Source organism: Gracilinanus agilis, chromosome 5 (genome assembly GCF_016433145.1).
Source record: "Gracilinanus agilis isolate LMUSP501 chromosome 5, AgileGrace, whole genome shotgun sequence".
In the NCBI taxonomy this organism is placed as follows: Eukaryota; Metazoa; Chordata; class Mammalia; order Didelphimorphia; family Didelphidae; genus Gracilinanus; species Gracilinanus agilis.
The window spans coordinates 27,362,395-27,387,205 of record NC_058134.1 but is presented as its reverse complement, the minus strand read 5'-3'; the positions used below and the strand labels follow the sequence as shown (position 1 = coordinate 27,387,205).

Here is a 24,811-nt window from a genome sequence, read left to right as displayed (position 1 = left end):
TAAGTCTAGTTATTTATTTACATGTTTCCATTTAGTAGACTATAAGCTCTTTATAGGGGTTTTTTCTTTGTGCTTTTTATTTTTTACTCCCTAACACATACCTGAATCTTAGTAGGTAAATAATAAATGCTTACTTAATTTAATTGGAGAATAACTAATTCCCAAATCCAAATTCTGACTGGAGATGAAAGTGCTGGATCTCCAATGCCACAACCCAATAATCTCATTGCTTTGATGCTCCAAAGCAATCCCTTAAGGATGGCAAATAATGCCATAATGGTTCTTAGGTAAGGAACAGTCTCAGCTCACACTGCTTAGGTACTCAAAATAGGGGAGTTCTTTTGGACAGGTTGGTTGTTGCACTTGCTGTTTGAGAATGTGCTTTACCACCTGGGAGATGCTTTTAAGATCCATGCCCAGACTTTTCCACATGTGAAGAAATAAGAGCAAAATGACAAGTAGAAAGGAAATAAAACTGTAAAACCCTCAAAAATTATATTGATGATGAAGAATCGACAGCAATTTTATTCTTTAATATTCTGGGATGCTGTTAGAATAAACATGTTAGTAAAAACCGGAGGCTACAACTTATCTCACCATTCCGTTCAAGCAAGTGAGGATCAGAATGTTTCTTGCCTATATCTGCAAAAGAGCGCACAAGAGGAATCCTGCTCGTGAACCTTTTCTCATTCTGATGATGATGTCTCTTCAAAAGGGCCTCTCTGACATTCTCTCTTATTGAGTCATCCAGCTGCCCAGAAGCGATCATGTTGTCCAACACCATATCTATTATAGGAACCGAAAGAGCAGCAGAAATTATTCCTGAACCAATGAAATAAGCCTAGTGACTTAATAAATACAGAACTCTTAAAACATTAGGATCATACATCTCCAGCTGAAAATAAAATAAGAAGCCACTGCATCCAAGACCTTGTAAACTAGGTGAAGAGCAACTAAGTGACTTACACAGTTACATGATTAGGAAATGCCAGAGATAGAATTAGAACCTGGGTCTTCTGACTCCAGTCAGTGGTCTCTCTCTTGTACAAACCCTCCTAAGCTCACAATAAAGCCTCCCTCATAATCTAGTCTCATCCAGCAGAGATCCTTGGTTTTTCAAGTCACCTGATATAACTGGGAATTCGAAGCAATTAACATTTTTAAACTAAATGGTCAAATAAATCTGTTGATTTAAACATCAGTGAATAATTAATTTCTGCCCCAAAGAATTCCAACAAATTTCTGTTTTTTGAAGACTCAAAAGTAATCTGAATAATATCAAGAGACCATCTGCTCACAAAGGAAAATTCTGCAATGGCTACATTTCTGTCAAATCTATTATTACAATCAATTATGGGAATTTTAATTTTGATTTATTATTAAGAAAAATCTCCTTGCCAAAAAATGAAAACAGAATTTATACATATACGTGTATCGTGATAAAATCATTTTCTTGTAATACAAATAACTATTGATTTCAACATAATTCACATTGACACAACTCAGCATGCTCTATAACCTGCTATTTCATCCAGCGTGCTTGCTCTCATATCCAGCATAACTGTTCCATTTAGGATACAACTCCTCAGTTCAAACAGGCTGTGTAAAGACAAAGTGGCCACATAAGGCTTGCTCCATCGGTCCCCACCATCTTCAACATCCTCTTCAAATTTTAACCACCTGGAAAGTACAAGGTACACTATGATCCTGAGGAAGAAGATATGTATCTAAAAGAACTTTTTGTCTTTCTACTCAGAAATAAAAAACTAAAACAATCTTTAGATTCATCCATTTTTTCCAGTGTACTAGACAAAATCTATCATATTAATAGGATCTACCTAAATTGATTTGTGAAGATGGGATTAACTCTCCCCTGCCCATTTTTAGATTTAATCACCAGAAGCTTATACATCCCACTTATCTTTAAATATGGGGAGGTCTGCCCCCTGGGCAGTCCTAAGCAAAGCTTTAGTTGTAATTGATGGAAGGAAGGCACAGGACGAGATGAGTCTTTAAAAGTGGCAAGAACTTCCTGTGACAAGGTCTTTTGCCTTAAACTTGAACTTGAAGGAGCTCTGGCTTGGGACCTTGGACTGTTCTTGGATTTTTCCCTTAGAACTACCACATGGGTGAGTGAAAAAGACTTGACTCCTATTCCTAGTTTTTCTGAGAGGTACTAGCCTCCAGAGAGGCCCCTCGTCTTGGAGGAGGCCTTATGGCTAAAAATCCTTGTGTAATTTACCTCTGGGCCCGCTTTGCTGGGGCCTCTGAAGCCCTGCTTGGTTCAGACAGGGTTAGAGTAATTATCTTCTCTCTCTGATTTCCTTACTTTCACTCTTTCCCTCTTTTATAAATAAATTGCTAAAAAGTCATTCTGATTTGAGTAATGATTACAATGATCACATTCCTCATAAATTTAGTTCAACCCTTTAATATTTTACCCCTAACATATTCAGGTATAGAAGTGAATACATGTCCAGAACAATTGAGTCTACAAAATAAAAATGGCAGTTTACATGTATTAGGTAATACAGTATTAAGATTTGCAAAGTACTATACCTATATTATCACAGTTATTAAGATGCTTCACTTTCTCAGATTTTGCTAAACTATAAAATTTTAGGGATACAACAGAATTCTATAACCTTATCATACTCTATTGGAATATGGAGACAGAGCTGTTAATGATAAGAGTTAATGCCCTGTTTAGGAGCCAAAAGAAAAAACAGAAGAGCTGTTGCAGTATAATTACCTTGCAGTTTCTTTCCACTCATATTCTTCCCCATCCCTATAACAAAGTTCATCCATTTCAGTGAAGAGATCATGGGGAATGTGTTCTTCATCATCATCCTCAGTGCCAAGGATAAACTGGACACGCTGGGATGGTGTGTCTGTGCAAAAGATAATGTGAAAACAATAAACTAGAACATTCCCTAGATTTTTGAAATATATATTCCTTCAAAGTTTCTTAGTATTGTTTTGTTTTGTTTTTTTTCATAGAGAAGGCTATTCCATTTTAACTTCATTTATTTAAATTATTGCACATTTTTAAGTAAATCACTAAATATAGTCCTATTTTTAAAAGGAGAAACTTTAAAGTTGTTTCTTTTCCTTAGTCAAAGGGAGCTAAAAAGCTGTTACTTATAAAAGAAGGGGCTGGCTCAGTTTTTCCTCCTGGTCTCTGCCTACATGGGAGGAGGGCGTGGAGACTTAGAGATAGGCAGTCAGTCACCACAAAAAGCTCTTAAAATCCTGTTTGTTTCATGGCCCCCACCTAGTAATCACACACTGTCACTATGAAGAAAGGTCAAAGTAAACCAAAGAAAATGGCTTCTTCCACAAAGGAGAAAGAAAGCAGTGAAGAAGAGGTCTTATCAGCAAGAGAAGAGGTTGTGGCTCTTCAAAAGACAAGCAAGAAGGCTATGGCTACATGAGCAAAGAAAGTTTCACCAGCCCAAAAAAAGCTATCATTGCCACCATACTGGACAAAAAAATAGTCTTGACTTCCAGCAAGAAATTCAGTTTTCCTTGTGAAGAAGTGGTTACCTCAGCCAAAGCTGGCATTATGCCAAGCAAGAAGAAAAATCACTTCTATCTAAAGCAGTAGTACCTTCAGGAAGAAATGGGTAAAATGTGAAGAGCAAGCCAATTAAATCTGATGATGGCAATGAAGTACCTGAGTCACCCAAAGGATCCAAAAATGGAAGCAAATATGGGCAAACAAGACTCTGGGGATAGTAAGAAGGATGTGAATGTCCAATGGATGTTCTTCATCTACAACTGGTTTTAGGACTTTATCAAAGGACTCCATAGGAACATCTAGTCTGAAGATTAGTCTACAACCAAGATGGAATCCTCAAGATTACCTAACCTGAATTTAATACATAAGTTCATTTGGACAAGGCCTTACAAGAGAGTAAGAAGAGACTGAGGTTAGGCTCTTGTTCTGGACTACAACAAAGGAAAGAAAAGGCATGGGCAAAACAATTTTAAAGGTGAAAAGAATTCCTGGAGGGGGAGTGACAAGTTGATAAGCTTAGACTCCAAGATCCTTATAGTGAACAACCAAATTAGCCTAGAATGCCCAATGCCTGAGAAGAAAACATCATTCAAGGTGCCCCAGACAACCAAGGTGAAAGGTTTATATTCCATATACTGTTCTCTGCTCAAGATGCAAAATCAGTTTTGGATTGTAAAAAAACAGAACAGAGATGGTCATACAAAACTTTCTCAAAGGCAACAATAAGAACTGTCCAATACTTCTCAAATTTATTATAGAAAACCTGTGCCTCCCACAGATAAGTTTCCATAAAAATTCATCAAGTCTACACCCCAATAGGCAAGGCACAAAGCCCTCTTCTTTCACTCATCTCTATCCATCTTATATTAATTCTCCTCTAGCTTATCCCCACACTTCTTACCATAAGAAGGAGATTCACGGCCATCTTCCTTATCTGATTCTTTGTCTTTTCTCCTCCGATGGTGATGCTTGTGCCCACGATGTCTATGACGTCGGCGACTTTCTTTACTAAATGGGACGTGTACCCCAATATACACAGCTCGATGGCCTGTTTTTAAAAAGCACCAAAAGCTATGTTAAGATTTTGTAACAGTAAATATATACAGTGACACAGTTGAATTTGTTCTAGATACAAAGTCTTCAGTTGCTACAAAATGCAAACCAAAGTGCAAAAGTGTTCGTTTTATTTAATTGTTCCTTTTTTCTCTGTAGTTCAAATAGAATGGTGCTCTTAAAGAAAACAGAATAATTTTAAAAAGAAAAGAAAATGTTATCAGCATAAATGTTCAAATCTAATTTAAAAATATTTGGCGGCATAAGCCTCTGACATGGCAACATTTTCAGCAGAGCTTAAGTTACGTGTACAATGTACTAGATTAGTAGAGTCAAGTTTACCTAACACCAAGAGCTTTAAAGGGAATGCATTAGTGAATGGAACAAAAATAACCTGAAATTTTGAATAGAAAAATGGATATTTCTAAGATACCTCAAAACAAATTTCATTGAACCAGTGAATTCAGTAAGACTCATGGGAGATCACCTAGATCAGGGGTCGGCAACCTTTTTGGCCGGGAGAGCCATCAACACCACATTTTTTAAAATGTAATTTCGCAAGAGCCATACAGTGCTCACAGTGCGCTCCTGTAACAGGGCCTGAAAAAAAATGGACTTTATGGCTCCTGCAGAAAGAGCCACATCTGGCCCTCAAAAGAGCCAGATATGGCTCGAGAGCCATACGTTGCTGACCCCTGACCTAGATCAATTCTTTCACTTCCAAATTTTTTAATCCATCCAATGATTTTTTACCAATGCAGTTAAGGCATTCCTGGTAAGAATCTTCCTACACCACTTAGGATGTATATCTTGGGTACATAGGCTTATTAGTGGCCTAGAGCACTGTCCCAGGTCCAAAGATTTGTCCAAGGCACCATGACTAGTAGATTCACAAAGAATTTACATTCTGACTCCATAATAATATCATCGATGCAGCCATCAAATGATACTTTGCATTTTTAAATGAAGGGTTCCAGTTTAAAATTCTGTGCTATATTTAAAGATAGTCCAAAATTTAACCCTCTGTGACACTGTCAAAGGACTATCATAAAAAAAAAAAAATTAAAACTGATGATTTAAGCACTATAAGGTCTGTGAGGGTAGAGGCTTTATCTTTTTTGTCTTAGTATCCTCAGAATACAGCCCAGTGACTGGTATATAACAAGAGCTTAATAAAATATTTGTAAATTGACTATTTTACCATCACTGTAAGATGTATACTGCTTGTCAAATTCTATTGGTAGAATGAGCTTCTTTCTTCACTGCCTTTCCTCTATGCCAGGGATTCTTAATCTAGGTTCCCTCTCCTGGGGTTCATGAACTTGGGAGTTTTTCTCCAAAAAAAAGTTTCAATTTTATTGATTAAGAAAATTTTTCCATGGTTACATGACTCTATTCTTTCCCTACCATAGCAAATGTGCAATTCCTGTATTGATATTTGCACCAGGGTGATTGTTCAAGAGTCTACATACCTAATCATAACCCTATCAAGTCATGTGATCAATTACTATACTTAAATGTAATTGGATTGTTCTGGTCATATAGATTTTATTTTATGCACTTTAAAACATTTTTCTAGAGTCTCTCTCCTCCCAAATCTCTTAATTCTAATTCTTCACACATGGTGGCCTCCAGGGCACTGTCCATGTTCTGCTGGGCACAGTGACCAATAATTACTAAACAATCCATTCCCATCACCTGGTGTTCACCTGGCCTAGAGTGCACATGGCACTAAACTTGACCTCTCCTATACTAACCAGATTATTCCAACTGCCCTCAAATCCCACAAGGGCAAGACAGTAACATTTTGAAGTCAGTGAGCTAAGATAGTCCCACCGAATGGGCAGGCAGAGTTAGGATGGGGTATATTATTCAACAAAATATTTTTTTTAAGTACTACATGCCATACAAATACAAAGAAGAGTACAAGCTCTGCATGCAAGGAAATTACATGTTAATTACATAATAAGATCACAGATGCACCAGGATATAAAACACTCACTCTCAATGTTGGAACAGGATATCTGCACATAGCATGTTGCTGCAGATCCACAAATCATAAAACATGGGGCCAAAGAAACTCCAAGAAGATTCTCAGTACTTTTTTTCAAAATCTTTACCTTCAATCTTAGAATCAATATTGTATATTGGTTCTAAGGCAGAAGAGTAGTAAGGGCTAGCAATGGGGGCTAAGTGACTTGCCCAGGGTCACTGAACTAGGAAGTATCTGAGGTCATATTTGAACCTGGGACCTCCAGTCTCTAGGCCTGGCTCTCAATCCACTGAGCCATCCAGCTGCCCCCATTCAGCATTTTTAAAAGAAAATTAAAAGGTCTATTTCAAAATTCTGTGCTCTCCTTAAACTTACCATCCAAAATGTCTCACCTGTGACCCTGCCAAAGCTAAGATAAAGCCTGGGTAACATTTTTAAACAAAAATAAGCCCTAACTTCAGCTCAAAAACTCACCTTTGAGACCTCTTCCTCCATCTCTGAGAAACAAATGGAAAGATCCTAAGAAAATTCACCAAAGGTCCCCATAGAGACAAACTTTATTCTTAAATTTATGTATGCCTCCACACTTTACCCAAAGTATGACCAGTGACAGGGATCTATCACATCTAGCACAGGAACTAGAACATGAGGATATATTCTTCTAAAATATCAAAATAATTAATGATATTGATATCCACAGAAATAAAACCTTGGAGCTATTAGGGATCCATACACACACAGACACACACATTTATTTATTTAGTCTGGCTGCCTTTTGTTTTTTTAAACAGATGAGGAAGGGTCCGGGCCCAAAGAAATAAGTAAGGTCCCAAAATTTACTCAAAAGTATGAAGAGTGAAAATGTCTAGCTGGGAACAGAGCTCTGGCTGATGCATCCTAAGGAGACAATTTCCTAAGATATTTTACATCTTATGCAAACTTTGCATACTGCTAAGAAAGCAAACTTTAAGTCACTACTAAATATATTCTCATATTTACAAAATTTAAAAGATTAGCTACTAAAAGGCATTTTGTAAATTAATGAAGATAAGCTGACCCACCAAGATTCCAAGATATTCTATATAGGAATATGTTTCAAGGGCACAAAAGCTATCCCAAGCAATACCATCCCAATAATTATATATTAGATCCAAAGAAGAAAAGACTTGGGACCTGTCAACAGATCAGATTCAGTACTAAGCCAGCGATACATTCAATCACAATCCTCTAGTAAATAACACACACACACACACACACACACACACACACACACACACACACAAAATGCTTTTCATGTCCACTAAAATTGAGATAGGAAGGAAGAAAGCAAAGGAAAAAAGGTTCTCAAAGTAGTCCTGTAGAGTACAAAGAAATCATTCAAAAACAAGACGATGCTTATTAGGATAAGAAGCCAGAGTAGAGGGGGCAGCTGGGTGGCTCTGTGGATTGAGAGCCAGGACCAGAAATAGGAGGTCCTGAATTCAAATCTGACCTCAGATACTTCCCAGCTGTGTGACCCTGGTCAAGTCATTTAACTCCCATTGCCTAGCCCTTACTACTCTTCTGCCTTGGAATCAATTGTATTGATTCCATGACAGAAAGTAAGGGCTTGCTTAAACAAATAAATAAATGAATGAGCAGATAGATAGATAGATAGATAGATAGATAGATAGATAGATAGATAGATAGATAGATAGATAGATAGATAGATAGAGATGCCAGGGTAGCACTGTATATTGGGAAGATACACTCATGTGAAGAAATCCAGCAAATGAAGCAAAAAACACAGTGGATAGCTTGGCTGAAGATAAAAGGAAGGGGAAGAGAAATCCGGATAGAGGGTTTCAATTATTTATTCATATATCTGCAGGATTGCTCTTTCAGCAAAGACAATTTCTTGATAATTTCATCCCACAAAAAGTAGAAAAAACAAAGTGAACAAATTTCTATTCTTGATTTGATTCTCACAAAGAGAAAGTAGATGAAGTGATATGGAGGCCAGAAAGATGGGGGGAAACTGTCCCTAATGTGTAAATAGAATTAGCTCTAGCCCATTCCTAGTTAACCTAGGCATAGAGATGATGTCATTCCCACCTCCCTTAGTGGGGAGGGGAGATGAGTTACCCACACATTTCAATAAGTAACAAATCAAGAACTAGGGACAGCCCTTTGGGCAGTCCAAATCAGTGCAGAGGCTGCCATTTGCCCACTTGAATTAGAGGTGAACCCACAGGAAGTGACAAGAGATACCATCTCTTCAAGTATGTTGGTTACTTCCTGTGAAAAAAGTTCCTGCTTTGAACTTGGCACTGAAGGATCTCTGAGGAGACCTCAGGCAGCTTCTACTCAGAATGGTCACATGGGTAAGTTAGGCTGACTTCTTGGGCCTACCTTGGCTTTTCCTTTAAGTAGGCTCCAGCCTACCTGATTGCTAGGTCTTGTGGCTTGTAGCCTTATTATTTAGCTTTTTAACCTTCTCTCTCCGTCCGGGCCTCTGCAGGCCTGGACTAGCCTCTCCCTCTCTCTATTTCCCTACCTTTTACCTTCCTAATTATAAATAAATTACCTTAAACCCGGTCCTGACTTGGGTCTAATTTAATTATGAAATCAATCTGAATTGTTGATTCCTGGTGGCCACACTTTAATTATATATCCATATAATACCTAAAATCTCCCTCTTACACTAACTTAGAATTTGTGCTAGCCACTACTATATCTATATCTCAAAGAGATCAAATAAAAGGGTAACGGACCTACTTGTACAAAAATATTGATAGTAGCTCTTTTGTGGTAGCAAATAATTGGAAATTGAGGGTATGTCCAGCAACTGAGGAATGGCTGAAGAAATTGTGACATGATAGTGATGGAATACTATTGTGCTACAAGAAATGATGAGCAGATGATTTCAGAAAAACATGGAAAAGCCTTATGAACTAAGAGCAAAGTGAAATGAGCAGAACCAGAAGAGCATTGTACAAACTAAAGTATTTTTGATGAACTGAGAATAATCTAGTCATTACCTACAATACAAAAACTGTACAGTCCGAGAGACTCCTGATGAAAAATCCCATTCGCTTCCAAAGAAAGAAGTTATTGAGTCTGAATGCAGACCAAAATATAACTATGTGTCACTTTCTTATTTTTTTGTTTGAGCTTTCTTCCATAAAAAGATTAATATGGAAAAATGTTTTACATGATTGAACATGGAAAAATCTTTATCAGATTTTTTACCATCTCGGGGAAAAGGCCAGGGGAAAATTACGAACGCAAAAAAAAAAAAAAAATTTTAAGTGAATATTCAAAATTACTTTTACATGTAATTGGAAAGAATTTATTTTATTTTTTCCCCCTTTTGTTATTTAGAATATTTTTCCATGGTTACATGATTCATGATCTCCCCTCGCCCCACCATTAGCTTTTTCCTCCCCCGTCCTGAAGCCGCCAGCAGTTCCACTGGGTTAGACATGAATCATTGTTCAAAACCTAGTTCCATGTTATTCATATTTGTGGTAGAGTGATCGCTTAACATCAAAAGCCTATTCATATCCCTATCACACCACATGGTCAAGCATATATTTCTCTAATGCATTTCTGCTCCCACAGTTCTTTCTCTGGATGTGGAGAGCTTCTTTCTCCTAAGTTCCTCTGGATCGTCCTGGGTTGTTGCGTTGCTGCTTGTAGCAAAGTCAGTTAAATACGATCGTGCTACAGTGTATCCGTCTCTGTGTACAATGTTCTTCTGGCTCTGCTCCTTTTGCTCTGCATCAATTCCTGGAGGTCATTCCAGTTCACATGGAATTCCTCCAGTTCATCATTCCTTTCAGCACAATAATATGCCATTACCATCAGATACCACAATTTGTTCAGCCATTCCCCAATCGATGGACACCTCCTCCTCATTTTCCAATTTTTTGTCACCACAAAGAGCATGGCTATAAATATTTTTTGCTAGAAGGTGATGGGAAAATGGGAATTGTCAGCAAATTTCAAAAGGTTCAGAAAATGGTACTAAAATTCTAAAAAATAAATGAGAGGGGCAGCTGGGTAGCTCAGTGGATTGAGAGTCAGGCCTAGAGACGGGAGGTCCTAGGATCAAATCCGGCTTCAGACACTTCCCAGCTGTGTGACCCTGGGCAAGTCACTTGAGACCCCCATTGCCCACCCTTACCACTCTTCCACCAAGGAGCCAATACACAGAAGTTAAGGGTTTAAAAAAAAATTTTTTTTTAAAAATAATAAAAATAAATGAGAATGAGATAAAAAACTACCCAGACAGATTCTAAAAATATGGAGGAAAATAATTTTGAAAATAAAGGGGAAAAAACATATCAAGGCAGGGGCCTAAGCAACTCAAAACAATTTTAGGATTTTTTTTTAATTCTTTGCAAAAAGGTGGAAGCAAAGTCAGATAATGGAGGACTCATATAGCATAGTCCAGTAAGCAAAGTGTCAAGAATCCTGAGACTCAGACTAAATTAAAGCTGGCAAGAAAAGCCACAAGTAATAAACCAAAAATGGGGTTTTTTTTAAAGCTATCTTAGTGAAAAGAGGAGAATGAAAGAAAAGGAATGCTGTTCAGAGCAGATGGTACTATGACAGTGATGGATTTAAAGAGGAGGGGAGATGAAATAGCACTGTATGTTATAAAGATATAACTTCTTCATAAGAAGAAATCCAGGAGGGAAACACTACCCAGCATGTGAGCAAAGATTGATGGAGACCAGAAAAGGAGCCATGCTGTCATCTGTGACAGGATATTATAGGCTCCAACATAGTGTCTGGCAAATAGTAAGCACTTATTAAGTACTCAGTGATAGATGATAATAAGAACAACAACAAAAAAAGGCAGAATGGCTCATTTCTCAGATTTCCTGTTTTTTCCACCAAGGAGAAAAATCTTCAGGTCCATCTGCACTCATAGATCAAATGCCTATTCTGGTCACACATGAAACTAAACTGGTGGGGATATAAAGACAGAAGTGAAAGGCATTGTCCTCTAAGAGACTATATTCAAGTTGTGGAGATAATATGGATATATTTATCTACAGGTATAAAGTATAAAAAAAATACATACAGAATAAGAACTAAGTGATTTGGGATGGGACAGCAGCAATGGGAATCAGGAAAGGCCGCTCATGTAAAAGGGATGTTATTTAAGGAAGGAAGAAAACAAGGGATTTCAAGAGGGGGGGAAAAGAAAGCACATCTTCATTTCAAGCACAGCAGATATCCAGGACAGAGGTACACAGATGAAAGAAAAAAGGTCAGAGACCGTATCACTTCCAGCAAGTTGAGTGATTTCCTGCCTCTGCCTCTCCCTCTCCCTCTCCTTCTCTCTCTCTCTCTCTCTCTCTCTCTCTCTCTCTCTCTCTCTCTCTCTCTCTCTCTCTCTCTCTCTTGTTCTGTCGTACCACCGAAGCGTGCCCACGTGGCTGAAGCTCATCTTAAGACAACAAAAAGGAGAAGATCTATAAGCTGGCCAAGAAGGGCCTGACGTCCTCCCAGGTCAGTGGGATCGGGAGAGATTCTCATGCTGTGGCACAAGTGTGATTTATAACTGGCAACAAAATTTTGAAAATCCTGAAGGCCAAGGGACTTGTCCCTGATCTTCATGAGGATCTTCATCACTTGATTAAGAAAGCTGTTGCTGTACACAAGCAACTTGAGAGAAACAGAAAGGATAAATATTCTAAATTCCATTTGATTCTGAACGATAGCCGAATTCACCATCTGGCTTGGTAATATAAGACCAAGAGAGTGCTCCCGCCCAAATGGAAATATGAATCATCCACAGCTTCTGCTCTGGTTGCATAAATTTTGGTTTATGTTGTACTTAAAATAATAAAATGGAAGGAAGAAGAAAGGGAGGGAGGGAGGGAGGGAGGGAGGGAGGAAGGAAGGAAGGAAGGAAGGAAGGAAGGAAGGAAGGAAGGAAGGNTAGGAATATAAAGGTCAAGCTGGGATGGGTCACTAACTATAACAGAAGTGCCACAAGGTGGTATATGGGGGTGGGGGAAAAGAAGGAAGGAAGGAAGGAAGGAAGGAAGGAAGGAAGGAAGGAAGGAAGGAAGGAAGGAAGGAAGGACGGACGGTCACACATGAGACCTGAGAAAAGGCCGGTTTGGCTAGAAGCAGAGTGTGAGAGAGTAATGTATAATAGGGCTGCCAAGGGCCAAGTTTTATAACTTCAGAAGAGTTTATATTTGAACCTCAAGGCAATTGGGAGTATTGAGTAAGGGATAACATAGTAGGACCTGTGCTTTGGACACAGCTCCATCGAAGATGGATTTAAGGGAGGGCCCTTGAGGCAGTGAGACCAAGAGAAAAAGAGAGTAATGAAGAGCAATTAACCTGGTAGGAGGCCCAATGCATGGAAACTCAGAGAGGAGATAAGAGAAGGTGATTAATGAATAAATAACTGAAATACTAAGTGCCAGGGACTGTGGTAGAAGCTGGGAATACAAACACAAAGTAGCAGCAATCCTTGCCAGAGGTTCAGATGTCTCCCCCACTATCACTTCCTATCTATAAAAGTCTTCTCCTTGCCCATGCAAACCCAACACTCTTGATACTATCTCCTCTCATCTTTTTCAGCAGAGTGTCTATGGATGTCTATCATGTCAACATATCCAAAATGTCCAATTTGTCATTTCTACCTTCACAATAACCCTCCTCTGTTTCTCCTTTCTCTTCAGTCCCACAACTACCACCCTGGTACAAGACATCATCACCTCACACCCAGATTTCTATTGTGACAACTTTCTAATTGGTCTCCCTAACTGACTTTCCCCTCAACAATACACTATCATTCTACTGCCAAAGTGATTTCTAAAATGCCAAAATCTGACCATGTTACTGCTCTGCCTTATTCTAACTCTAGCAGCAACCTATTACATCTAAGAACAACATAAAGTTCTCTGACATTTCTAATCCTCCACAGCCCTGGTCTCATCTTCTTGCACTAGCTTCTCTCCAGACATTCTATAATCCACTCTGACAATTCAACTCCACACCTTTGACTACAGCTATCCCCACGTACATGTGCCTCATCTTAATTTCCCCAGCTTCAAGACTCAATTCAAATGTTACCATTCTGCAGCAGACCCTTTCCCCAGTTCCCCCAAAGTTAGTTCTACATGAGATGGCCTTCATGTCAATGATCCCATTAAATCTCAAACTCTTCTTTCTATTCTTAGAACACTTACATGACTCATCGAAATCACTTACTATAAAGGCCTGTTGACTGACAGTGCAGAAGCTATATCAAATCCTACTAAGCTAAAAGGTCCAGCAATAACCTAGAGACTCATCACCAATATGCTGCCTACTAGATAATTCCTTGGCTCTTGCAAACTATGCTATAAAGCCATTTAGGAAAGAAAATCTGATTTATTTCTGCAATGATAATGGCCTCAGAGGGCATGAGGGAACAAGGACACTGAGTTACCAAAAAGGTTTTTAGAGTTTCTATAAAAAGAATTAAAAAAAAAATATATATATATATATAAATATATATATAATATAAATATAAAAGTGTTAGAAATATGAGATCCTCATTCATTAATATTGACATTCTCAAATAAAATGACAACTAATTGAGTCTTAGGTCTCCTCTTCCCCCTCATCAAAAGTAATGGGATGAGAATTTTATCATGTACCTATGGACAAAAGAAACAGAAAGGCATCTATCATTTGGTCATCTGGAATTAATGTTCATGATAAACATAAGAAATCACATGATGGAAATGGACATTTATAGGATAGGCAAATAAAGACATTTTACTAAGACATCAGTAAAACTATCAAAATTAAACACACTTTAGCAAAGAGTAACAACAATGCCAAAATGAGCAGAAGTGAAGATGGTCAAAAATTGAAATCTGGCTCAGCATTTAAAAAAAAGTCAAAAGGTTTAAAGAATATAAAGAAGTCTAACATATTTAATATTCAATTCAATAATTTTATGTGCAAGGTACTATGCTCAAGGCTGAGCACAGAAAGACATAGAAATCACTGTCTTTTTTTTTTTTTTTTTTAAACCCTTAACTTCTATGCATTGGCTCATAGGTGGAAGAGTGGGCAATGGGGGTCAAGTGACTTGCCCAGGGTCACACAGCTGGGAAGTGTCTGAGGCCCCAGAAATCACTGTCTTAAGGATCTTGCATTCTGAAGAAGCAATGTGATGGGAGGTTGGAACTTCAGCTGTGCTTTCATAAAAGCAAAAATTCTGTGAGGTAAAGGATTCAAAAGGGAGAGGCAGAGGCATTTGAGCAGACTCAGGATGGAGGACCAAAAAAGTGATCTTTGGGACCTAGATCAGCACATGATTCCAACCCCTCCAATCAGATGTCAAATGGATCTTCTTCAAAGTACAGTCTGACCATGGTCCATCCATCTGCATTTCCTTCTCCCTTGCCCCCAACAATCCTGTGTTCAATAAACTCTAAGAGCTATTTTCTTTAAGATTTGTTTGGCTTTTAAATTACTTCGTAAGCAGGTTCAACTCTTTCTCACTAGTCTTCTTACAACTTATACCGTGTCCCTTCAACCGCTGGGATCCACTAGCTTTGGTCTCCTTGTTCCTCACATACTACACTCCAACTCCAAACTCTGGACATTTTCTCTGGCTCTCCCATATTCTGGGAATTCTCTCCACCTGCAGCTCCTGGCTCCTCTAATTTCCTTCAAGTCTCAGTTGAAGTAATATCTTCTACAAGAACTCTTTTCTAGTTCTCCTTAATTCTATTCCCCTTGAGATTATTTCCAGTCCATCCTGTACACATCTTGTTTGTCCACGGTTGCTGGGATGTCCTCTCTCATTAGACTGGGAGTTCCAATAGAGCATGACCTGTTTTTGCCTTTATTTGTACCTGCAGCCTTTAGCACAGGACCTAGCACACCATAGGGGCCATACTTGCTGACATGACCTGTTGACTCTCTTAACCCATTCAGGACTGTTATTAATCAAATATTGTCTTTCCACTAGCACTGGTAAGAAAAGGATGAAGGCTTGCTACCCAAAATAAATTACCTGGTAAAGCTGAGCATAACCCTACAAGGGGAAAAAAATGAACCTTTCATGCAGAATAGAAGATTTTTAAAGCATTTTTGATGGGAAAAAAACACACACAAAACTGTAAGAACACAGAAAGACAAAAATAACCTAGAAAGGTAAATGTGTTTAAACAATTAGAAGTGACTGTATAATGATGCAATGCTATCATTCTAATAGAAAAAGAAATCAATTTCCCCTCAGAACCTTACTGTATGTTTTGGAAGGATACTGAAGGAGTTAACTAAGAAAAATAGAGAACCTAAGCGTGAACTGGCTTTGTTCAGGAGGAATTAAGAAAGGGTTAAGAGGCACACACACTGAAAAGGGGAGAAGATAACTTTATATTTCTCATAAGTGGGATGTATGGGAAGAAAGAGCACACAAATATGGGAAAAGGGGTATTAAAAAAAAAAGGAGAAAAGAGAAGAAAGAAGAGACCTGGAATGCAAGAGGATGTCTATCAATTAAGAAATGTGCAAATAAACTATGATACACTGATTTCATGCACTCTTATTGTATGGTAACAAATGATGAAAGATGAATTCCAGAGTTAGATTATTAGTATGAACTGATACTGAGTGAAGTTAGAAGAACCAAGAGAACAATTTCTATGATGGCAACAACCCTGTAAAATGAACCACATGTTTTGCAGGCTACCTGGGTATGGAAACCTAGAGTTTTGACTGCATTATGCTTTCCTGATTTTCTGTAAAGGATACAAAATGGCTATAGCCATAATATATACATTTCATCTTATTTAGTATTTAGCACACATCTTCAATTTCTCTAGTATCATAATTTGCCCTATGTAAACTTTTGATGTACCTATTAACAGAGAATTACCTGCCTACCCCTATTTTGATTAATAAATGAGCCCAGATATAAGTGGTTGAGATAGGTGATAAGGTACAATTAAGAGTCCAAGATACAGGTGGGAAAGATGAAAGGTGAAGTACATTAAGGGCTATATATGACTTTTGGTATAGCATTAGTCCACTTTTAGTTTCTAACTACATGAAATAAAAAGATACAATTATTTGGAAGTTTAAAAAAGTTATCTCAATGTCTCCCCTCCTCCACTGGCATCAAAATGAAAGCATAATGCTGCTGGCTGAAACGGTAATGAATTCATTGCTGCTGACAGGCATTACATTTTCCCTTGTTTTTTAATTTTATAAAAAATTATTACTTCAGAAAATGAAATTCTTTCACAAAGAGAAGGTGCTGAACTATTCTGAGGAGCGAGGCATGATCAGACAAATCCATTAGGAAAATTAAGTCGACATTAATGGCATTCGGTATGGCTAGTTATTTGTTTGCAGTCCCTGTAAATGGTACCACAGCTTTCCAAAGAAGTCATCATGATAATGTAATGTTCTCTCTAAGTTGATCTGTTATAATCCGATAAACTAATACTCAGTCATGATTGACAGATGTTGATTTCCTCTTATTTTTGTGAATTGTATCCACTTTAATCAATGTTTGCAACATTCTGGAAGCACTGAGGAATTCTGATAAGAGTCTTTGCACTTCAATTAATAATCCGGAAGGCGAGAGTAAGGGGAAATACAGAAGAATAAGACCATTGTAGATACAAGGGATGGGGAGGACAATGGATTGTCCACTTGGGTTAGAATAAGGCCAGAAAGGCAGATTAAAGTGAGACAGAAAAGCCACCAATGATTTATCTAGTAGATGAAGTCCTAAACTATAACTTAGGGAGGCCCAGCTTTGAATCCTGCCTCTGAGGCTTCCTAGATTATAGATGATCACACCCTCTCTGCCTCAGTTTCATCAACCATAAACTGAAGATATTAGCATTTACTTCAAAATGACGTTGTAAGGATCAAATTGCATTTAAAAACTTTGCAAACCTTAAAGGCCTCCTAAATGTGGCCTGTTTTAACTATTCTAATGACTTTTTTTTTTAAATTTTAAACCCTTAACTTCTGTGTACTGACTTATAGGTGGAAGAGTGGTAAGGGTAGGCAATGGGGGTCAAGTGACTTGCCCAGGGTCACACAGCTGGGAAGTGTCTGAGGCCGGATTTGAACCTAGGACCTCCCGTCTCTAGGCCTGGCTCTCAATCCACTGAGCCATCCAGCTGCCCCCTAATGACTTTTTCGAGTAAGCACTTGAGTAAGAGACTACTAGCATGATCAGACGAGAGCCTTAGGAAAATGAAGTGAACATCAACAGAAATTAAAGCTTATGACAGAGGGAGCCTGAAAATAAGACCAGTTAAAGATCATTATAACATGAAGAGGTAAGGAGACCTGAACTGGGGTGACTTCAGTAAAAAAGACCAATCAAAGGATAAATTCAAGAGATGTTTCTAGGGCACAATTAGCGGGATTTAACAATAATTTAAATTAATTTAAAATAATTTAACAATAATTAAATTATTAGGATAAGGATGAAGGAAATCAAATATGTTATGGTTATGTATTAGACCAGGAGGAAGAGAAATAGGTTTGGGATCAAAGATGACACACTCGGTTTTGGCAACATTGAGGTGGACATACAGTAAGGAGTAGCAGGCAGAGACAGTAAACTGGGATCAGGAACTATGAGGCTGGTCCTTGAGACACAGACTTTGAGTCATATAAATGATACATCAATGAGGATTGACCAAAGTCACCTAAGAAGGGAGTGTCAAGAGAGCCAGGTGCCACGGACAGGCACAGGCAGAGCCTTCTGGAGGAGCACCTTGAAGGATGAGGGGGCCGGGTTAGGAAGGTCTCTGAATGCCAAACAGAGATTTTGATATCTGATCCCAGAGGCAATAGGAAGCCACTGGAGTTACGGAGTAGGAAGAATGGCATGATGAAAACTGCTTTAGGAAGATCACCTTAATGGCTGAATGCAACAGGAAAAGACTTATGGAAGATGGATAGACACACACGCACATGCACACGCACACACGCACACATACACAGAAGCTCTTCTTTGCCTTTCCCTCTGCTTGGCTGCCATAGATTCTAAGCTAGAGGCTACTGACCTAGAAAGATCACCCCAGCAACCAGTCCTTCTTGCTTAGGAGAAGCTGCCCAAAGAGCCTGGATGTTCTCACCCAACATTCCTCTCTCCACCCCCTTGTACAAAGCTCCCCTGGCACCGCTAGCTCATACAATCCCTGGTTTCTTCCCAAGTTGGGCTGTTCTACATGATGTCCCGTTTCTTAGCACTTGCTCCACAAAAGGTACCTTGTATTTATTCTGCACATACTTGCATAACAGGTTTACATAAGCATTTGGAGTATGCCCAGATTACCTAACATGACGGGAGCGACATGAGAGACCCCTGGGACCTGCTTCTGAGAAAAGACATTCTGCACTCCTCTACCACGAGGGTGGAAATAGCCTCACGCAGTTGGCTTCCTAGCCCCAACAAGCCGGGATGCTCACACTCTTTCCTTATGGTGTCTGCAGAGGGTCAAGGCCATGTTCCCCAGAGCATGGGGGCCATGAACTGCCTGCATGCAGGAAATAACGCCTCTTCCCTCTTCCCTACCTTTTACCCTGTGACGCCAAAGCTGGGGGGGTTTCCTGGGCTCTGCCTTGTTTATCCTTTTTTCTGATCTAGGTGTAGGAACTAGAGCCAGAGTGACCGTAGAGTTGAGCTGCCAGGCTGGATGGTGCAGCCTGATCGAGCAGGAAAGCCCTGAGAAGCCATGCGTCTGGGACTCAAACCCAATGGGGGCTTTGGACTTGGGACTTAGTAGGCCTTAGCTAGAAAGGAACTGAGCTAGGCTGTGACTATTTGGGTTCTCAGCCTCATTCTGGTCCTTAATCCCTTTTCTTCTCCAGAGACTAAGGTGGTACAGAGAATTGTGCTGTGTTCTAGGATCCCTCCTCTTACTGGGAGGGATGTTTGTATGTTTGTGCTTGCTAAAGCTTTGGAGTAACTAACCGTTATGTCATTAAATAGAATTGGGGAAGGGGCCCCCAAAATTAAGAGAAACACCATTGGTGGGGGCTTGAAGCCATTAGCAGAGAGGCAAGATGCCCCCTCCGCCCGCCAGCCTTCTTCAGGGTACCAGAGAATATTGAGGGAGGGATTAAATGAAACACACTGGGCCATCTGGAAGTGTAAACCAGAGTAAGCCCTGTTAACATTTGCTCACATATATTATCTCCCCCAATAAAATATAAACTCATTAAGAGTTGAAACTTTGTCTTTTTATTCCCAGTGCCTTGCACATAGTAGGTATTCAATAAATACATGCTAAATTACTGAACCGGGTCCAGAAAAGAAGTTTCCTTCTTTGGCTCTTCTAAGTTTTGAAGTATGAAATTATTATTCAGTCAAGAAGTTAGCTACTCTGCTCTGAGGAGAAAGATTGCTTTAGCAGCCCTCAGTTTTTCTAGTCTCAGGACCCCTTTACACTCTTCAGAATTATTTATGACTCCCCAAAAGGTTTTGGCTTATGTGGGTTCTATGTCTCAATATTTACAGTATGAGAAATCAAAAAGTGTTATGATGAAAATAGTTTTTACTTTGAGGTCTTTACAGCACCTGGAGTACAACTTGAATGCTCTACTCCCACTCTTCACTGTTCTCCCATGTACCTCCTCAATCTGGTTCCTAAATTTCCCTACAAGTTCTCTTCTGAATATTCAATGCTCCTGACTTCTCTCCCTCTGCCCTTTTAAAAATCTAGCATTTTAATAAGGTCCAGTCTTCCAAAGTCACATTCCAGCCATGGGTCCTATACCACCCAATCCAGAATTCAAAGGGGAAACCTTTGAAATCAAATCCACCACCTGGCCTTAAGTTTCTCTTGTGCACCTGCTTGCTACTAAGCACACAAATTCTACTTCTGGCTTATTTCTTCAATTCTCTCTGGCTTAGAGGATCAATGTCCTCTAAGCAGCTTCCTCTCCCTCTCTTCCCTTCAGTTTAAAGTTCTCCTGATTAGATTTGTAGTGACTTCAGGCAAATGCATTGCCAGTCCTTGTTAAGCAAGAGCTCCTCACTCTTTTTTAAAATCAAATTCTATCCTCTAGCTATTTTCTCTCCAGATCTCTCTCCTAATGCCTGTCACTTCCATCATTAGTAACATTAAAACACAACCTGACATCTAACAGCTCATTTTCTGGCCAGAAAGTTTCAACCATACTTTCTAGTGCCTTCTGGCATTGCTTTTTTGTATTTCAACATGAATTCTAACGGCTTCAATATTCATACTATGATTAACAGAAACTCTGTGAATTTATAATCTACAAAAAGGAAATGAAGAACAGAATAGAATTCAACTACTAAAAATCCCCTACCCCACCCCCACCTTTCCTCCCTACTTCTTTTGTTTCTCAAACACAGAATCAGAGGGTTTAAAACTAGGAGAGAGCTTAGAAATTATACAGTACAAACAGGTCTTAGCCATAATAAAGGAGGGATTCAAACTCATCATCTCTGAATTGAATGCTCTCTCCACAATGCCCTAGTCCTGTCTCACAGTTATTTTGTTTCTTTAAGTCTCCCTCACACTTTTCTTTCACCTTTCAAATATAGTACTCATGTTTACTCTATCAAGTTTCACCAGAGACATGAAAGCAAAAGAACCACCACATACACAGAGTAGACAAGAAAGGACACTCCAATTTTATTCCTGTCTTTCCCCAACAACCAACCAAATCTGTTCTTGAAGGTGGCAGGTGTACATGATCAAACTACACAGTAAAAGTATAATCTTTATGGTGTGAAGAAAGTAAAATATAATCACAAAAACTAATATTCTTATCAAGAAAAATTAAGTTCTCATCTAAAGCATTCACTTTCAGGAAGTAGGCACCTACATATGCCAACAATTTTTCTGGGGTAATGATGATGATAATTAAAAACAACAACAACAACAACAAAATAATATAAGCTAATATTTAAAAGGCATCTGCCATGTATGAGTACTTTTAGCCCTTTATAATTATTACTTCATTTGATCCTCACAACAACCCTGGGAGATAGATGCTATCATTAGTTGAGGCAGAGGTTTAGTGACTTGTCCAAGGTCACACAGTTAGTTAGTACCAAAAAGTTGGTCTTAATCTTGGGTCTTCCTGGCTCTGAGTTAAAACTCTTTACCCACTACACTACTTTTGTTTATAATGATATTAGAAGCAATCCAGCTATCAAAGAAGGGAAAGAATTCCTTCTTACAATCATTTTGCTTTCCCATATTCCTGAGAGTTAAAACAAGTAAGAAATCTTCACTAGACAAGAAACCAAGACCCGGGTCTTTACAAACAGAATACGTGGTTCATGTCAGGTATTCTTGAACTTCTAGAAGGTATTCCCATAGTCCCTCTGGTATACAAACCCACAAACAACCATGTGATGGGGGGTGAAAAAGAACCCTGATGATCTGATTCTGAAGGTCCAAATGGAACTGCACCAAGAAGAAGCCTTAAACAAAAGAATTATTCCAGAAAAAAAAATTCTTCTTATCAAGGGACAGGGTTTCAGATTTACAGCGAATGGAATAGACAGACAAGCAAGCAATCAGAAGCTATGGTTTCAAATCCTTGCTCTATCCACTGGTCTTGGGTAAATCACTTAACCTGTCTGGGCCTCAGTTTCCTCATCTGTAAAGTAAGAGGGTTGGGCTAGATCACTTCTCTTGCCCCTCCTATCCCTCAGTCTGATCTCATGCACCCAATTTATTAAAGAATTTGAAGGATGACATAGTTACAAATTGATTCTCAATGGTCACTTCCTACTTCCCCCAGCAGATGAATTTGATATGATGCCCCTAAAGCAATGATGGGCAAACTTTTTAAAGAGGAGCCAAAGGAAAGGAAATGCTCATCTGTCAGTCTGTTTCTAAGGCAACTCTTCTGGAAGTTTCATTGTATTGGATCCTACTCATTGTATTCGTCAGATTAGGAATAATGTCACAAGGCTGGATAGAACATTTCAGGGGGCCCGAATCTGGCCCGTGGGCCATAGTTTGCCCATCACTGCCCTAAACTATAGCCAGTTTCTTCAGATGCTGAGCCCTATTTTAGAATACAAATGACCCTGGGTTCTTAAAGGTCATACACTAAGCAGAAAATGCTTTAAGTACAGCCTCCGTGCAAGACCGTTAATGAGTTCAAAGAGGCTCATCGCCACAAGACTGACCATCTGTCTCAGACGTGTTTTTAGTCACATGAACAAAGGCTACTAAGACACAGGAGCAGCTGCAGCCTTCACTGGCAAAGGGCTTGCCCACTCTAAGGAAACCTCTGTCTTTGAAGCAAAGAACAACCACTGAGTCCATGAAACAAGAGCAATAAGGAACTTAAGTGCAGGCTTCAGGTTCCTGATCTGGACACTGGCTCTTCAGGCTCTAAATCTGGGGTCCTATCTTTTCATCAGAAGTAAAAAATGAACAAAGCATCTGTCCCTGCCTTCTTTTATCTTAACTTTAAAAGCCCCCTAATTTTTTAATTCCAAGACTCTCTATGCCTATGACACCTCAAAAGATATCTTGAAATCTATTCAGTCTCCAATATCTTAAAATAGGATTTCATATAGAGAAGTGGGAATACTGATAAATGGTCCAGATTTCTCAATAAATACATAAATTCAAAATGGGATAGTTATTAAAAGCAACTAGAAATAGAGATTTAGACTACATCAAAACTCAGTCATCATCTTCAAGTACTTACTTTCTAGTTCTTCCTTTTCAAATTTGGTATTAATTGTTGAACTGGTTTTTCCAAGATCCACAACTGCTTCTTCATCAGGACCCTAAAAACATAAAGCAAAGTATGGTCATTCATTCATTCATCCATGTGTGCACAAGGGATCAGGGAATGAGGAAGAGAGGGGAATATTATGGATGGTACCAATGCCCAAGGAACTGGAAAATGCTGGGTTGTAAATAGATTCTCTTTATAGCCAATCACAAGAAAAAACAGGTATTATACATTTGTAGTATGCAATTTGAAAATCTATGGTAGAAAACTATTCTTTTGCTAAAGGATTCTCAAGGATTAAGCCAATGAAGTAAAAACTAACTGGTCTTACTAAGGCAGAAACACTTTAGGGAGGGTATCCCTCAGCTGAAGTTCAGCTTATCTGAATTCCCAAGGTGCTCATCATCAGAGTTGGTTATCTGGGGATTTTCTGGAGGGTAGAAGAATTATATTAACTTGTAAAACTATTAAGACATAGAGAACAGCTTAACCATGATCTCCATAGGCAGAAAAAGTACCCAAACAGTTAAAAATTTAGAACCTTTAAGTAAAACAATGCAAAACCTAAGTAAAAAAGGAAAGCATTAGGATAGAATCTCTCACTTTGGCAAAGGAGCTATGTCTAAGGGAAACAGGATGGAAAAGTGGATCTAACCAAATGTTAACTGTGAGGAAGGTAACTAAGATGAAAAGGGAAGAGAACTAGGAAAGTATCTTAAAGGGAGAAAGGTGGAATGGCTACGTTAACAAATAATTAGGTCTGCAGAGGCCATGAAAGGGTATATATAAGGACATGTGGGAGGTGCCTGATCACAACATTCTCATCAGTAATAAAAAAGTTGATTCAACATTAGAGTAACTTGACCTCCTCCTTCTATACCCCAAACATTGGAATGGAGACATTAGCTAGACGAGATGCTTGAACTAGGAAAAAGTGACAAAGGCTTCCGGTCTGTTGGATAGGACCTTCCTAAAACCATCCAAATGGTAAGTCTATGAATGACTGAGTCATGAAGGATGGGCAGACAATCTCTAGCACTGAAGGGCACGTCTAAATCAATTAGATCATAGATCCATTTGTTAGAATCAAATGCTTGAATCATAAAGTGTCCCAAGTTCCGATGCAATCGTAGAGCCACAACTACAGGAGCAAAAAGAGTTTATAAAAACAATTTTTAAATGATCCAGGTTCTCCTGCTCAAATTCTTTTTCACAATTTCTATTAAAACAACCACATACTAAAAAAATCACATTATTACTATGATTTGATATCTAATGCATTTAACTAGCTCAGAAAAGACTACATATAGAATTTGCAGAAAATGTTTCCTGGAGGAAAAAATCCTTCTATTTAAAAATTGGTCAAAGCAAAAAAGGAGCAATTATATTTCTTAAGCTTTAGCATCCAATTTTTTTTTTTTAAAGCCCTTACCTTCCATCTTAGAGTCAATACTGTGTATTGGTTCCAAGGAAGAAGAGTGGGAAGGGTAGGCAATGGGGGTCAAGTGACT

General features: G+C 38.8%; 1 protein-coding gene across 1 annotated transcript in view; it reads right to left on the bottom strand.

The window, feature by feature from the left end:
• Positions 1-23,347, bottom strand: part of SLC4A7 (solute carrier family 4 member 7) — a 75,312-nt gene extending 51,965 nt beyond the window's left edge. The window contains exons 1-5 of the mRNA XM_044679460.1: positions 23,271-23,347; positions 4,422-4,568; positions 2,753-2,891; positions 1,520-1,680; positions 598-786 (exon numbers count right to left, since the gene is read on the bottom strand). Coding sequence (XP_044535395.1) covers positions 598-786; positions 1,520-1,680; positions 2,753-2,808 — 406 coding nt within the window. The 5' untranslated portion in view covers positions 2,809-2,891; positions 4,422-4,568; positions 23,271-23,347. The remainder of the gene's footprint in view (positions 1-597; positions 787-1,519; positions 1,681-2,752; positions 2,892-4,421; positions 4,569-23,270) is intronic.
• Positions 23,348-24,811: the final 1,464 nt, after the last annotated feature.